General features: G+C 46.6%; 1 protein-coding gene across 2 annotated transcripts in view; it reads right to left on the reverse strand.

Annotated features, from left to right (window-relative positions):
- Nucleotides 1-465: 465 nt before the first annotated feature.
- Nucleotides 466-14,304, reverse strand: part of IGSF9B (immunoglobulin superfamily member 9B) — a 59,553-nt gene continuing 45,714 nt past the window's right edge. For both annotated transcript variants that reach the window (XM_045483515.1, XM_045483516.1), the window contains exon 20: nt 466-13,200. In XM_045483515.1, coding sequence (XP_045339471.1) covers nt 12,992-13,200 — 209 coding nt within the window. In that variant the 3' untranslated portion in view covers nt 466-12,991. The remainder of the gene's footprint in view (nt 13,201-14,304) is intronic.

Raw genomic sequence — 14,304 nt, forward strand, 5'->3', positions numbered from 1 at the left:
GACACAGAATCTGAAGCAGGCTCCAGGCTCTGAGCTGTCAGCACAGGGCCTGACGTGGGGCTTGAACTCACAAACTGTGATATTATGATCTGAGCTGAAGTCACACGCTTAACTGACTGAGCCACCCAGACGCCCCTATTCTATGTAATATTCTTATTGCAATAATTGCTTATTCTCAGTCTCCCCACCACTAGAATAAAAGCCCTAGAAGAATAGAAACCTTATCTATTTTACTCACTGACAGATTCCTATTGAATGGAACAGGGACTCACATGTAATATACCCTCAGTACATATTTGCTCAATGAATGAAGTCGGTCCTTAATCTCCAAGCCTCAAATCCTTCCAAAATCAGGTTGAGCCATGAGTTTAAAAATTTAGGATTAATTAGGGAGATCTAAAGCCAGAGGTGAGATTAGAAAATATAAGAAAATACTTCCTAAGTATAAATAAAAATTAGAAAATAAACTTTTTTAGCAAATGTTTATTTATATCAAAATACAAAACATTTCTGAAGCAGAGTAATGTTACATGAGGAGCAATTAAATACTAAACTTCTTTTAATTACTTTAACTTGCAACACTCCCAGGATACCTTCACTGGCTACACATCTTGTCGTTCGATGTGCACTTTTTCCTCTTTTTGTTTGTTTGCTTATGTACGTGTTTGCTTGTTTCGATTTTAACTCACTATATGAACATGCAGTGTTACTGGCGATGAGTTGGTTTAGTATCCAGCAAGCCTGAAAATACCAGCGAGTGGAGCCTGGCATGGCAGCCTGAGCCAACACAGGCTGCAGACCTTCTCCCTAATCGAGTTTGGGGTGTCACTCGGTTTTTTAACTGGCAAGAGTCTAAGGCCAAAGGGTCCTTGGTAGCCAGGGTGGGCATTATTGCTTAGGGCCACAGAGTGGGCGTGGCTTAGGGGTCCTCTCAAGCAGGTCTTCCTTGTGGATTGGGAAGAAGGAGTAGGACAGCCAATCGGAGCCCACCTGGAGGGTGGCAGCTAGAACAGGCCCAGGTCTAGGAATGGAGGACAAGGAGGAGCCCCCTTCCCCAAGAAAGCAAACAAGAGCTAGACAGAAGAAAAGCTCCTCCCCATCTTGGCAGTCTGTGATTTTGTAGTTAGAGGTACCTGCCCCTTGGATGGGCTTTTTATAGATGCTTAGTGTCTGGAGATTTTGAGGGAAAAGCACCTGGTTAAGAGTGTAGCTGTTTCCATACACCTCCATTCCCTGACAGAGAGGAAAGGGAAGGAGACAGGAAATAAGGGAGAGGACACATTCCCCCTTTCATTCATTACAACCAGCCCACTCCCAGAGCCAACCTGGGTCTCCCTTTCAGACCCCCAGTTAGTGCATTCACTTTGGCATTGTGCACCCATAAGCACTCCCACACACACACACAAACACATATGCACACACACACACATACACACACACACACACACACACACACACACACACACACAAATGCCTGGTTTCCCCTCAGAGTCTACTCAGGAAGCAGAACGGTGTCCCATCTTCATCATTATCCTCTGCTCCAAGATGTCCCCTTGGCTCACAGGTCCCCAAGACCCAGCCCCAGGCTTGGCACACGCTGGCATTCCCAGGCTTTTGAGAAGAGGGTGAGAGAGCAGGAAGTTCACCAGAGACAGGATATACAGAGTGTAAATATGTTCATATAAGGCTTTGGTACAGCACCGATTTAATGTTCTTATAGTCTGATTTCTAAGTTGTCTCTTAGAAGAAAAAAAAAAGCTTACTGAAAAAATAGTGTTTTTATTTACTTTTGAGTTACATACCTGAAGTTCAAAAAGTAAGCCTCTAGTTGCCATTCAATTTCACACTTAAAGGTGTTCTGTGTGCAGCTGTACAATTTGTTGGTTTGTCTTTAATAATTAACCAAAGTCAGCCAACCAATACCATGAAGTCAGCTGCCCATGATAACTGACTTTAACCAGCCCATACATAAAGAAAAGAGAGGGAGAGAACACAAAGGCTACCCCCATGTCTCCCACCCCAAACCCCTAGGGAAAAAAAATAAAATAGAAGACAAAATACAGCAAGATTTAAGGAACCAGTGGGACGAAGGAGGTTCAGTCCAGCTGGCCTCTTCAAGAACAGCACCATAAAGCACCCTAGCGCAGTTATGTTGTAATACTTGACATTCAAGAAATGGAAACGAGGTTTGAATGGTCTTCACAAGAAGACCTGGCATGGGTGGGGAGTAACTCCCAAAGAAAGCTGAAGAAGGAAAAAAAAAAGAGTTTGAAATGAGAGCAAGAACTCCCATGACGAAACTGATAGTCACATCCAGATTCATCAGAAAATAACTATACAAGAGGCTACTGGGCATCTGGAGGTATGGAGTTTTTAAGAGGTCTTGGGGGGGCTGCACTGGGACCCCTCCCCCTCCCACTGCCTAGCCACCCCACCCTCTGTGTGTCCACAGACCACTGGGTGAAACAGGGAAAAGAAACTCATACAAAATGGCCTCCAGGTGTGCGATGGAAGAAGTATATCCAGGATGACAGAATCTCTCCTGATGGAAGAGAAAAAGTTGAAGGTGAAGGGAACCAAGCATCCCTGACAGGAAGCAGGATGGTTCCTTCAAGTCAATGGCTGTGGAAAAGGAGCAACTGGGGAAAGCACATGCCATCCGTGCCCTCAGTCTCTGGCCCCACAGATGGTAGTGTGGAAATTAAATATGAATGAGACATTAAGACCTTTTGCGATTGATGCATACGACTTGGTAAATGGAGCTTTGAACTGCTATTCTTCCCTAAACCAATGATTTCATCTAAAGTTCCAGCAATCAAGATCATTCTATGAAGTGTCCCCTTCCAGTGCCTGGACACTGCACTGTGGTTTACTAAACAACAGCAGAGACCCCCACAGTCTGGCATTGTGAATAATCCCTTACCTTATGGACAGGAAGAGCACTGTGTAGTTCTCCTGTTCCCCCGCCTCCCACTTTTCATATTGTACAAAGTGGTGCAGCATGGTCACCTACAGCAAAGAGGAGAAGAAGGGCCTAACAAAAAGCCAAAGAGCAACAGACAAATTCCTCTTCCCCAAGCTACTGGTTGATAATAAAGGGGGAAAGGATATGACCCACCCCAATCTGTGGGTGAGCAATTCTCAATGACTTGGTCTACTCCAAGCTCTTGTTTCATGTAGCAGACAGAGGTAGCAGAAGAAAAACAACTCCACAGGTTCCACCACCAGCTACCAAAAGGGAAAAGCCAAAATTCAATATCCCTTCCACCATATGGGAACCAAGGATCATGGCACAAGCGTATGGAACAGCTCAAGTTCCCAGCAGGGGCTATGAGCTTCACAGGCCTAATCAGAGCACCCATCCCACCAACTTGTCCCATGAACTAAGAGGTTCAAAGACAGGAAATTTTTATTCCATATATAATCAGATCTCAACCCATTTTGCTCCATGTGCCTTTGTGAAAGGCTCGTTCTTCAGAGAAATTGGAGATCTACACTGGGCTATCTATCCTTTCCCCCTCTAAGGTCTACCTACCTTTTCACCATCTTTCTGAGGGCTTATGGCCAGGATTGTGGAAAAGGTAGAGGTAAGCATTACATCCTCTCCCAAGCTCTAAAATTTCAAGGTAGGGGCTATGTCCCTTGTCGTCATTTTTCCTTCCATAAATGAAGAGTCCAACTGGAGGTTAAAGAATGAAATGGGAATGTGCAGGTGACTTTTGACCTTGTGTACTTTGATGCTGCTGAGGATTCTAAGGATCAAGACTTGAGTATAATGTGAGAAGAAGTAGAGTTTTAGAGTAACTGTAGATCTAGTGATGGTACTAACCCTCTGAAGGGCCTGGGATGTTAAAGTGACATATTCTGCTGGTTGCATGAGTACCAGAAATGGGACAGGATCTATGTAGAAAGAAAGGATGACTGATTTAAGAGCCAAAAAATAAATAAATAAATAAAAAGAAAAAAAGAAAGAAAGAAAAAACCAACAATGCCAACAATGGAAAGCACTCTGTGTGAAGGCTTGGGTAGGTTAGAAGGTGGAGGGTGTGAGTGGGAAAGGACAGAGAATGTGCTGCTTTGTCTCTTGCTCAACCTCCCTGAAAAATCTTACTAAGAAACATCCGGCTGTATCCTTGGCCTCCCTGGAAGACTGCAGAAAAAGTTAGTCAAGGGTGGACACATTACCAATTGGACTCGGTATTGGAGCACTTCCATTACCGTAGACAGAGCCCATTTTCCTTCAGTGTCCTTGGAACATGAGAAGTGTTTTGAACAAGTAATCCCAGGGACTCTATGACAGTGCCTGAGTGAATGGCAGAGCCCTATAAGGTCCACATTATAGGGCCAGGAGTCAGACTCAAACTCCATCCCAACCTACTCTTCCCACAATACCCCAAAAATGTAAGAGAGCCATTCCAGAGGTTGAGGCATCTGAGTCCCTCTAATGACAAAAGCTCTTAGATAACACGACACTTTGGTTGGGGAGGAGGGGTTAGTATTGCCTTTTTTTAGTTGATGAGCAGGATGAGAGCAGGGAGATTTCAGCCACAAGTCTCTCCTGGCTGCCTGTACCATCTGGCCCTTTACCAGCTTCAAACACATCACTCTGAGCTCTTGGCAAGTCAGAAGAAAAAGCTAGCACCCAAGAGGCAATTGTTGAGGCTGCAAGGTGCAGAGCCCTTGCAGCATATGTGAGGTCTTGAATTCTCAAAGAGGTATACTTCAGGCCACACAAAGTGTCCTCCTCCAAGGCAAGCGAGCTCCCACTCTCCAAAATCTCCAATTGTGAGTGAAATTCTTCTAATATACTGTTCAGCTCTGTAAGTCCCAGGCCAGGTGGAAGAGGTTCCACCCAGCCCCATCATCCCCATCATGCCCAGAGTTCTTCTCTCACACCTTATCCTCCCCTCAGTGTCACAGGATTGGACCATTCCATTTTCAATGACACCTTATTTTCCAATTAAAATAATAACTGAAAAAGCATATATGATGTATTTATACTAGATATCACATTCACACTAGTTCCAAGAATCTGCAGCAAGAATGACCAGGGTATTGTTCTCTACGACTGAGCCCATACAGTCAGCCTGGCAAAGCTCTCTCAAGATGCCTCCCTCTCACTGCCACATCTTCCAGGAGTCCTTGAATCAAGGTGCTACAACCAGAACAAGTACTGCTGTAAGCCTGCAGGTAATCACATCCTTCTCCTTTCCAAGGCTGCTGAGCCAGATTCCTTCAGAGGAACTGAGTACCAACCCCATCAGTAAGAGGAGAGATTCACAGTCTTCAGCTCCCCATCTTCACTGCATTAAGCACTGTGCCAAAGCGTTCAAGCCTCAGTGTCCTTTCCCAGTGACAAGAGACACTGGGTCCTGATTCTTTGGGGCTATCAGATCCAACAGCTTCCTGACAACCTTCAGTTCACTTGTCCTTTCTGCAAGTGGATTATTTGTTTTGTTATTTTAAAAAATTTTCATATACACACATTTCCATCAGAAAGACCCAAGCTACTCTGAACAGTGTTTCAAAGGAAAAGAAGCATAGAGGAAGGATAGGGAAGGTGGGGGCATCAAGGCATGAGCTAGTATTCCAGACCACCTGGGGAAGGCGGTCCTGCTCAAAACATCTCTAAGCACAGGTACAAAAATAAAGCAAGCTATGACTTCATATAGATATATAGATATATAGATAAGCTAGCTAGATAGACTTTATATAGGTTTTCTGTATATTTATATATGTGTGCCGAGGGCATGAGCCCCACTCCTCCTGCCCAGCTTGAGTCTCCTGTCCTACCACTTCCCACTCCCCAGATGCCCCACTTGCCTGAAGCCTCCCACACTCAACTATTACATCTGATCCTTGTACCCACCCTCCCCTTACATAAGTTTCCCTCTCCTTAAAATAGAACAAATTTTATGTACTTATAGAATTTTATATACAATCTCCATAAAAAATACACTAAAGATGGTATATTACTAATTTCGCCCTCCTACCTAAACAGAAGTTGCCTATCAAAGAGTCAACCAAAAAGAGGGTCATCTAGGCCTGATGCTACTCAGGCAAATTAGTGTGTCCTTACAAACCTATACATACACACACACATACCACACACCACACACATGTACCCCAAACCACCAACACATCCCACACCACACACACCACATACCATACCACACACACACACACACACACACACACACACACACACCACAAACACACCTAACAAAAACATCCATATCACATCACAAACACACACCACACACCCACACACCACCAAAACACACCACACCCATTCACACCCACACACATACAGCACACACACTCTCACACCCACACATACCCTTACTTCCTGAGCCCAGGAAAGGAACACAGACTAGATAGCTGGCTGGGGCTGGCGACCAAGGAGATGGTCTGGCAACTGCAGAGGGACAGGTGAGACAGCCCCATTTCTCTGACCCAGCCAGGACACTGTCTACTCATGACAGACCTCTCATTGTTCATAGTAGGCAATATAAATATTCATTGATAGAATGATTGACAATTGCCTTCGAAGGATTGTAGATAACCATGAGGGGGTTTACTCCCCTCCATCAGAAATGAATTTTTATAGGTGTCCTAGGACCAAAGGAAGCAAAAAGCCCCTAAGCCCTCATCACCCCTGAGGAGGGTCAACATTTGCCCCTTTCATCTACTACGTGAAAACCTCACACATCGCCCAAAAGCATGCTTTCAGTATTTCTAAGGCTGAAAATGTAACCACGCCTCCCAGCCCAAACTGTCTCCCCTCCCAGATTCCCTTCCCTACCCAACCACCTCCCCATCATAAACCATGCACAAGGTCAGGATCCCTGGAGACATAAAGAAGTGGGGAAGGAAAGACCTAACTGGTATATATATGGGGGTGGAGGTGGAAAGCTTGCCCTAGTTCCTAAATGAATCCAGGAAATCCAGGAAGAGGTGGGAATGGCAGAGCACACTTCTTCAAGACCAAAAAGAACATTAGGCCCAGACAGCCATTCACGTCCCCATCTAGTGGAAAGGCAAACAGCCAAGGGACCAGGGATAGGAACTGAGAATTTGTACCACTCTAACTCCCCAATCTAGCTCTCCCAGCCAGTGCTCCAAAACTGGCAATTATTCTATCAGCCCTATACAGGAGCCCTAACTGCTATTACATACCCACCACAGAAGGGAATACCTACATGATTTCAACTGCTGGCTGTGGTCCGACCCAAGTATTTATTAATCAAGATACTCTGACTCTTCCTTCTATAAGGTGTGGTGAGCCATTAATGATATGTGCACTAATGCTTATTTTTTCCTTATCCTACCCAGAAACCCTTGGGTTTAGGTGTGTCTTTGGATCAGACTTAATCTATTGGGAATTATTTGATCAGCTTAAAATGAGGTTAGAAAACACTTCTACCCTCTCAGCACCCCCAAACACAGAACATCTGGTGGGGATGTTATATTTGTTCATGAAAGACTTATTTGAAGTACAGATGGTGGGGGGAGCCAGAAATAAAGGATTGGACCAGTGTAGTTTCACAACTAGTCTGAGGGAGGGATGGCAATGGATACCCCTCCCTAACCAAACATCAAGGTGCTAAGAGGGCTGAAGTCGAACCTGAGCTTTGGTCCCTATTGATTTCTTCTAAAGAAGAGATTTTTAATTCTGCCTCTTGATCTGAAAGGAGGAAGACATCAAAGAGGAAAAAGGAATAGCTGGTCTCACTTCAGGGTGAAACTCTCTCATCCTTCTATGGCAATCAGACTGGTGGCCTCACCTTGTCAAAGGAGGAGAATGTGAGGAGGACAAAACCTCTAGGTATGAAGCCACTGGGTGGCTTCATGGTCTGAAGGCAGTCTCTGTGCCCCAAGAAGAAAAGATGACAAATGCAAAAGCAACCCTAATCCCTCCTCTCCACCACTAGCAACAATGTCTTATAAGCAATTTAAGATCATGGAAGAGAAGGAAAAGGCCACCTGCCACTGCTGCTTATGAAAACAAACACATGAAGCTCATGAGAATGAGTCTTCCTCTTTCTCTACTGACACAGAGCTAGCAATATGATGGGGATCTCAAGACAAGTCTCCCAGCTTTGGGCCTGAGGAACCCCTGAAAACAAACAGATGAAGTTGAAATACATCACAGAGAATATGTCCATGTTTGGTTTGGGCACTTAGTGTTATAGGCTAATTCTAGAAGAAGTAAGGAAGTCCAACTATGAAGCAAGATCTTTTCCAAGATCCAATCTGGGCCTATGCGCTAAGGTCCTACTCCACAGTCTTTTTTCAATGACTATAACAGTCTTCCACACCTATCCCCCAAATGATCTTCAAAGCTACCACTCCCCAGCCTGCCCCATCCCAGGCAATTGCTCCTCTTTCTTTTCTTGGGATGACCCCCGACTTGTATACTGCACCCTTAGGAGTAACTAAGTTATCACATGCTCCATAGAGAAAGGTAAGATTTGATGTCCCCTGGCTCTGGCCTTACTGTCCTATCCCAGGATCCCCACCTTCTACTCCATGATCAACCTAGCTCTCTATTCCCCTTCCAGCCTTATAGACACTTGGCTAAAGAATTCGACCTCCTTTCTATGCTCCAACTCTCTAAATCCCCTTCCTGAAAACACCCCACCTGATCAATTCCCTCATTCAGTTTAGATCTAGACCCTCTCCCCAAAGCAATAAGCATAGCCCCATGGGGTTCCATGCCTATAGCCTGCTGGAGCCTGCCTCCTTTTTATTTTGGAGAAGGTAAGAAGGCAGAGCTGGCCTAGAATGGCTGGTGAAAATGTGCACTCTTCCCCAGGGGAGAAGTAGGGATGCACTCAGGGGAGCTGCCCCTCACTCCCACCCATCTCTACCCTTTGACTCTTTCCTGCTGCTCCCCAGAAATCCCTGTGATGGCGCCTAAAGCTCCTTTACATGCAAGCAAAGCAAGCCCAAGATTAACCATTAGCTTCTCTTTCCTTATGTTTCTATGTAGTAATAAAATGTACTTTATGTACAATTCTCCCCCACCCCCAGCCCACCCCAACCCCACAGAAGGCTTTTCTAACAAAACTGGAAGAAACAGCTCCAGCCACGCACACCTCAGCCCTGGATTTTAATCCTGGGGAGTGGCAAAGTCACCCTGACTTGGTGAAGTCTGTTTCTCCCTTGAAGCTACTGTTTTGTCAACTCAGCAAAAACTCAAATGAGCTAAAACAAAAACCAAACTCATCAGGAAATTCCACATCTGAACCCTACCCAGTGTCTTCTGCATAAAAAGGACACAGGGAAACAACTGGAATCAGTTTAATCCTAAGTATTTTAGATCCCAAATCAAAATAAAGACAGAGAGCACTGAAAAATATTAATAATTACTCACCCCAGTCTACCCCTGCTTGAGATGCCCCCTAGAGCATGATCATGGGACATAGGCCCCTCTTCTAAATGGGGCACAGACCTCACCAGCCCTGTGGGATGAAGCAGACTGCCTATAGAGAAAGTGGAATCTCCCAAGGCCTCTCATACCCTCCATCTCTCAAGGAAAGTCACAAGGGAGATATGACGGCAGGGTTCACCAGCATGTGCTGAGCTGGGCCACAAACAATGATACACACACAAGGCCCCACACAAGCCATGAAACCCACTCAGTGTGGTCAGCCAGCAATCAAGAAACAGGATTCACCTTCTCCTTATTGCTCATTTATTCCCCCTCAAACAATTGTAGTCTCAGATCCCCCTAAGTGCTTTCAGCCTCAGGCTCCTCTGAGAATCATTTAATCCTTTCCCTGGTCTGAGAATCACCTAACCCTGAAACAATCAGTTTCCAGTCAAGGTGTGGAATGAATGGATAGGCAAAAGTCTGAGACACAAGAATAGGTTTTTATCTGAGTTGCTTCTTCTGCAAAGCTACCAGACCATAAAAGAGGAAGTCTGGAGGACGTTTGATCACCCACAGAGTGGAGCACGAAAGTCCTAGGAAGCTCAAAAGTGTACATCGCCATTGCTCAAGTGCAGAGTACAAAGGACATTTGGTCCCAAGAAAAGGCTATACCCCCATCATGCACATGTTCACAACCACGCCCTCACACGCATGCGCACACACCCAGCACGGAAGCATGTGCCTGTGACATCTTTACCCTCCATCAGAGGGACAAAGGGGACTGTATTCTGCCAATTTCCACCACAGCCCTTAAAGGAAGGACTGAAATAGCTCCCAGGGCTGCAGGGAGGCTGCTGGCCTTCAAGGACACTGTCACAAGAAGGAAGCCCTCTTAGGAGGAGAAATGAGTGTGAGGCTGTCAAAAGGTTAAGTTGGCTATGTGTCCTTTCCCTAGCCTTAGGGATGTCCCAGCATAGTTGCCACTCAGTGGCCAGCGAAAAAGCACAGCTCCAACCATTTGGTCTGATGCGCTGAGGTAAGGTGCACTGCCAGAGGAAGAAGAGAAGACAGGAGTCAGCACCTTTGTTAGCCCTGGATATGGCTCACTGGGGGTCCCTGGAGATGGCTCGCTTGGGAAAGCACAGCTGTAGTCTGAGGCACCTCAGCCCAGAGATAGGCTCTCAGTCTTGTAGGACACCCTAAAATGGCAAAGCCTTCCACACCATCTTCTCCTCTTCTGTAAGCTCAGGACCTAGAATTCCAAGCGCAGGGCTCAGAAAGATTGGCCCAATTCACCCTGAAGTCCTTCAGCCCTGGCATCCCACATTCACATTTCATCCAGGATCCACCCTGGTTGGCAAACAACATGCCCAGAGAGGGTTCAAACTGACTTGGTATGAGACCCATGTCCATTCTCTGCACGCCCTAGGAGAGGTACTCAGTGAGTCACTTATCGGGCACAGTGGCAGAGGTAGTGCTGCCTCTGAAAAGCAGACAGTCACCCGACCTCCGCTTTTCTGTTTTGCTGGAACTGCCACCTGGTGGTAAAGTGGTCTTGGATGCCAGGAGAAGTGCATTGGCCAGAAGGTCGAGGCTCCACCCCAAGGGTGCAAGGCCCAGTCCAGAACAGTGGGGCAGTCAACAAGATGAGGGCCAGAAACTGCCCTCTCCCACCTCTGTCACCATGACTCACTGCCCTTAGAAAGGAACCATGGTTATGTGGCATGTAGCCAGACCCCAACAGTGGAGTTGGTCCCCACTCTCTAGGCAAGAGAAAGGAAGCACCGGGGCTTGTGTGGCAGAGAAGAATCCATTCCCTAAGATGGAAGTTCCCAGCAGGGAGAAGCTCCCCAGCTCTCAGAGCCCCCCTTGCTGAGGTCATGTGGGCTAAACCAGTAGCAACTGCAGTGAGACCAGCAGAAGCCTCTAGAGCTTTGACCTGGCCAACATCCAAGCAGGTAACTGGGGAGAGGTAGATGTCCCCAAACCCACCAAGACAACAGCACCAAGAAGGAAATACTTCAAGGAACCTGACAGCCACCTTTATTCCCAGGTAGTCAGAACACAGGCTCCTGCATAAGAAGGGAAAGAGCAGATGCACCCCTATCCATCTTCAGGACCTTCTGTCCTGCTCTTGGGCAGCACCATTATCTTACTGGAGATGCATCTTTAGTCACTGTAAGATGACTGCACAGAAGCTTCTGGGTGCTAATAGTTTGAACTAGGACAAGATTTTGGCAGAAAAAGGACCAGAACCCAGGCCCCTACCTATCACCCTTCTACCTTCATCCCTTTGCCTCAGCCAGTTCCACAGAAATAAAACTGAGGGAAGAGAGGGGATCCAGAGTTGCCCCAGAATCTGGAAATCTGAGGCACCCTAGCTTCATGTGATCCCATCCTGTTGGAGCTTGGGTCCACGGAATGCAGGAGGGCCCAGGGCAAAGAAGAGTCTGCAGGCAGCATGTGGAGAGATGGAAAGGAGACGCAGGCGGGCTCCCCACAAGTGGCAATTAATCAATCTGGGGAATTAGCTCCCACAAAAGGAAAGGAGGAATCCAATCAGTGCCTTTGGAGCAGCGCTCCAGAGGGTGCCGAGCCAGAGGCAGGATATAAATAGAGCCGCGGCAGCTTGGTGTTCAGAACAGATGGCTCCAGAACGGGAAGCCCTTTGGCCACAGGGCTTCTGGCCCTGGCTGGACCAAAGGGGACTGATGAATCAGCTCAAGTTTGTGCATCAGGACCTGCTTCTTGGCCCCACTGCTAAGCAGCTTCTACTTCCGCAGCATGGGACAAACTGTGGAAGGAAGAAAGATGCCAGTCTGGCCCTTTGCTGGCTACCCTTTCTTCACCCAGGAACCAAGAAATAAAGGCTTGTGTTTAGTTCTGTGGTAACTCATTGCTGAACCCCCAAAGCAGGCAGCTAGAAAGCATTGGAAGACCCATTTCTGCTTTGGACAGGAGAAGGTAGAGTTCAGCTGAGAAGCCATGAATCCTGTTTCAGAAGGAAGAATACCCAGGACGGATATCAGATGCCCAGCTGGCTCTCAGCCAGTCCTACTCACAAACCCCAGCAGTCTGCTGCCCTCTACCTCCTTCCTTCACTGACCACAGAAATAAACAGCACTTTGCTTCAATGTACATATATATACATAGAGAAGCCCACAAACTACATACATATGCATTTGTATCTATATCTATATATATGTAGATTTGGAAGATGGGATGGAAGTCCAGCCCTCTTCCAGGATTTGAGAAACTGAAACACAAGCAGAGAGCAGTAAAAGCCATTGCTTTCCCCTTCTTCACTTCCAAAGATATTTGAAGAGGTGAGAAAAATCAAGCCAGGGAAGAGGGGAGAGGTGGGAAGGAGGCAGATCTCTCCCTGTCCCTGGTTCACTTTCTGATCTCTACCTACAGGTCTGCCCCTGGCCTTCTGTCCCGAAAGTGAGACCGGATGGCCAGGATTCAGAGGTTCCACTCTGGCCAGAGGCAGAATGAACAGAACAAAGGTCAGAGCAGCCCCAGAAACTGCCCGCCTGCTGGCACACCCTCATCCTCCCTTGCCCCTCAGCCTAGCACTGCCACTCAGGGAACACTTAGAGTTGTGTCGTGTCACAGCAGAGTGGCATGGCCAGGGTCATCATGATCCACGCTGTTGAGAATCGCCGTCTGGTCTTCTGGAAGCTGGCGGTGGCACAGGTCTGAGAGGCGGGCAAAAGGGTCAGGCCGAGAGTGTCTCTTCTTCTTTCGGAGGCAGACGGCTTCATCGGGCCACAGAACCTGGGAGTCTGGAAGCTGCTGAGCCTGGGAGGCAGAACCGTCTAGAGAGAAGGGAACAGGTGCACCAAACAAATGGGAAGAAAATAAAGTGGGTGAAAAGGAAGATTGTCACCTCACACACTCACCTTTTTCATCTGCTGGGACATCTATCCTGGCTTTCTAGTATGACAGCGAGAATCGCTGAGTGTAGCAGGGCCTGGAGGCCACTACAGCAGAGATCCCCATGTTGGTTATATGGGTAACCAACCACATACACTTGCTCCCTGCTTGTACTGAGCTGAGAAAGTAGGATAGTAGGATAGGTCTAGTCAATTGGCATTTTTTAATCTTTTATTTAATATTTAGTATATTTGTTTAAATCTGTTATCTAGTAGTTACTAGAAATACTTTTATTTTTATTACAGTAATATCAGTATTTCTTTTTTAGTGCCACTTGGGTACCAAGCATCATTCTAGGTGTTGCGGATCAAGGTATCTAAGAATGGGTTGGGACTCACTTTTTCACCCCTCCCCTGCCCCCCCCCCCCCCAGAAATGATGGACTTTGCCCAAGATTTCAATCCCTGCAATAGAACCAGGCCTGGCACTTCCAAGACTTCTAGGGCCACTCCTGTGCCTCATGGGCCTTCTGCAGAAAGGGCAGTAAAGCGCTGGGTTTCTAGAAGATTATACTTAAATGTGGGGTGAGGAGGAAGAAACAAACATTACAGACTTAAAAAATACAGAAATGAAATTTTCAGATACTGATAGCAGCACAAAGAAAGCTGAAAACAGGGCCATGTGAGAGCCAATGACTGATGCACACTTCTACTCTTGGAAGGAGTCATGCCTGAGTCTTAAATGGAGCCTTCTGAAGTTCCAAGGGAGAAGTGTTACCAACAGAAGGAAGGGCAAATGTGAAACCCCTGGGTTAAGAGCCAATGTGCCACATTTCAAAGACAGAAGGCTATTGCAGATGAAGCAGAATGAACAGAGGACAGAGACAGGAAAGACAGAGAAGAGTATCATAAGCAGTTTGAAATCTGCTCTGGTTGCAGCAGGAAATTTCTGGAAGGTTTTAATCAGGTGTGTGTTCATGTGTTCATGTGTGCATGTGTGTGTGCACACTGCCATGGCTGAAAGAGGATGCTATTACATTTTCTAAAG

The sequence above is a fragment of the Leopardus geoffroyi genome, chromosome D1 (assembly GCF_018350155.1).
Source record: "Leopardus geoffroyi isolate Oge1 chromosome D1, O.geoffroyi_Oge1_pat1.0, whole genome shotgun sequence".
NCBI lineage: Eukaryota > Metazoa > Chordata > Mammalia > Carnivora > Felidae > Leopardus > Leopardus geoffroyi.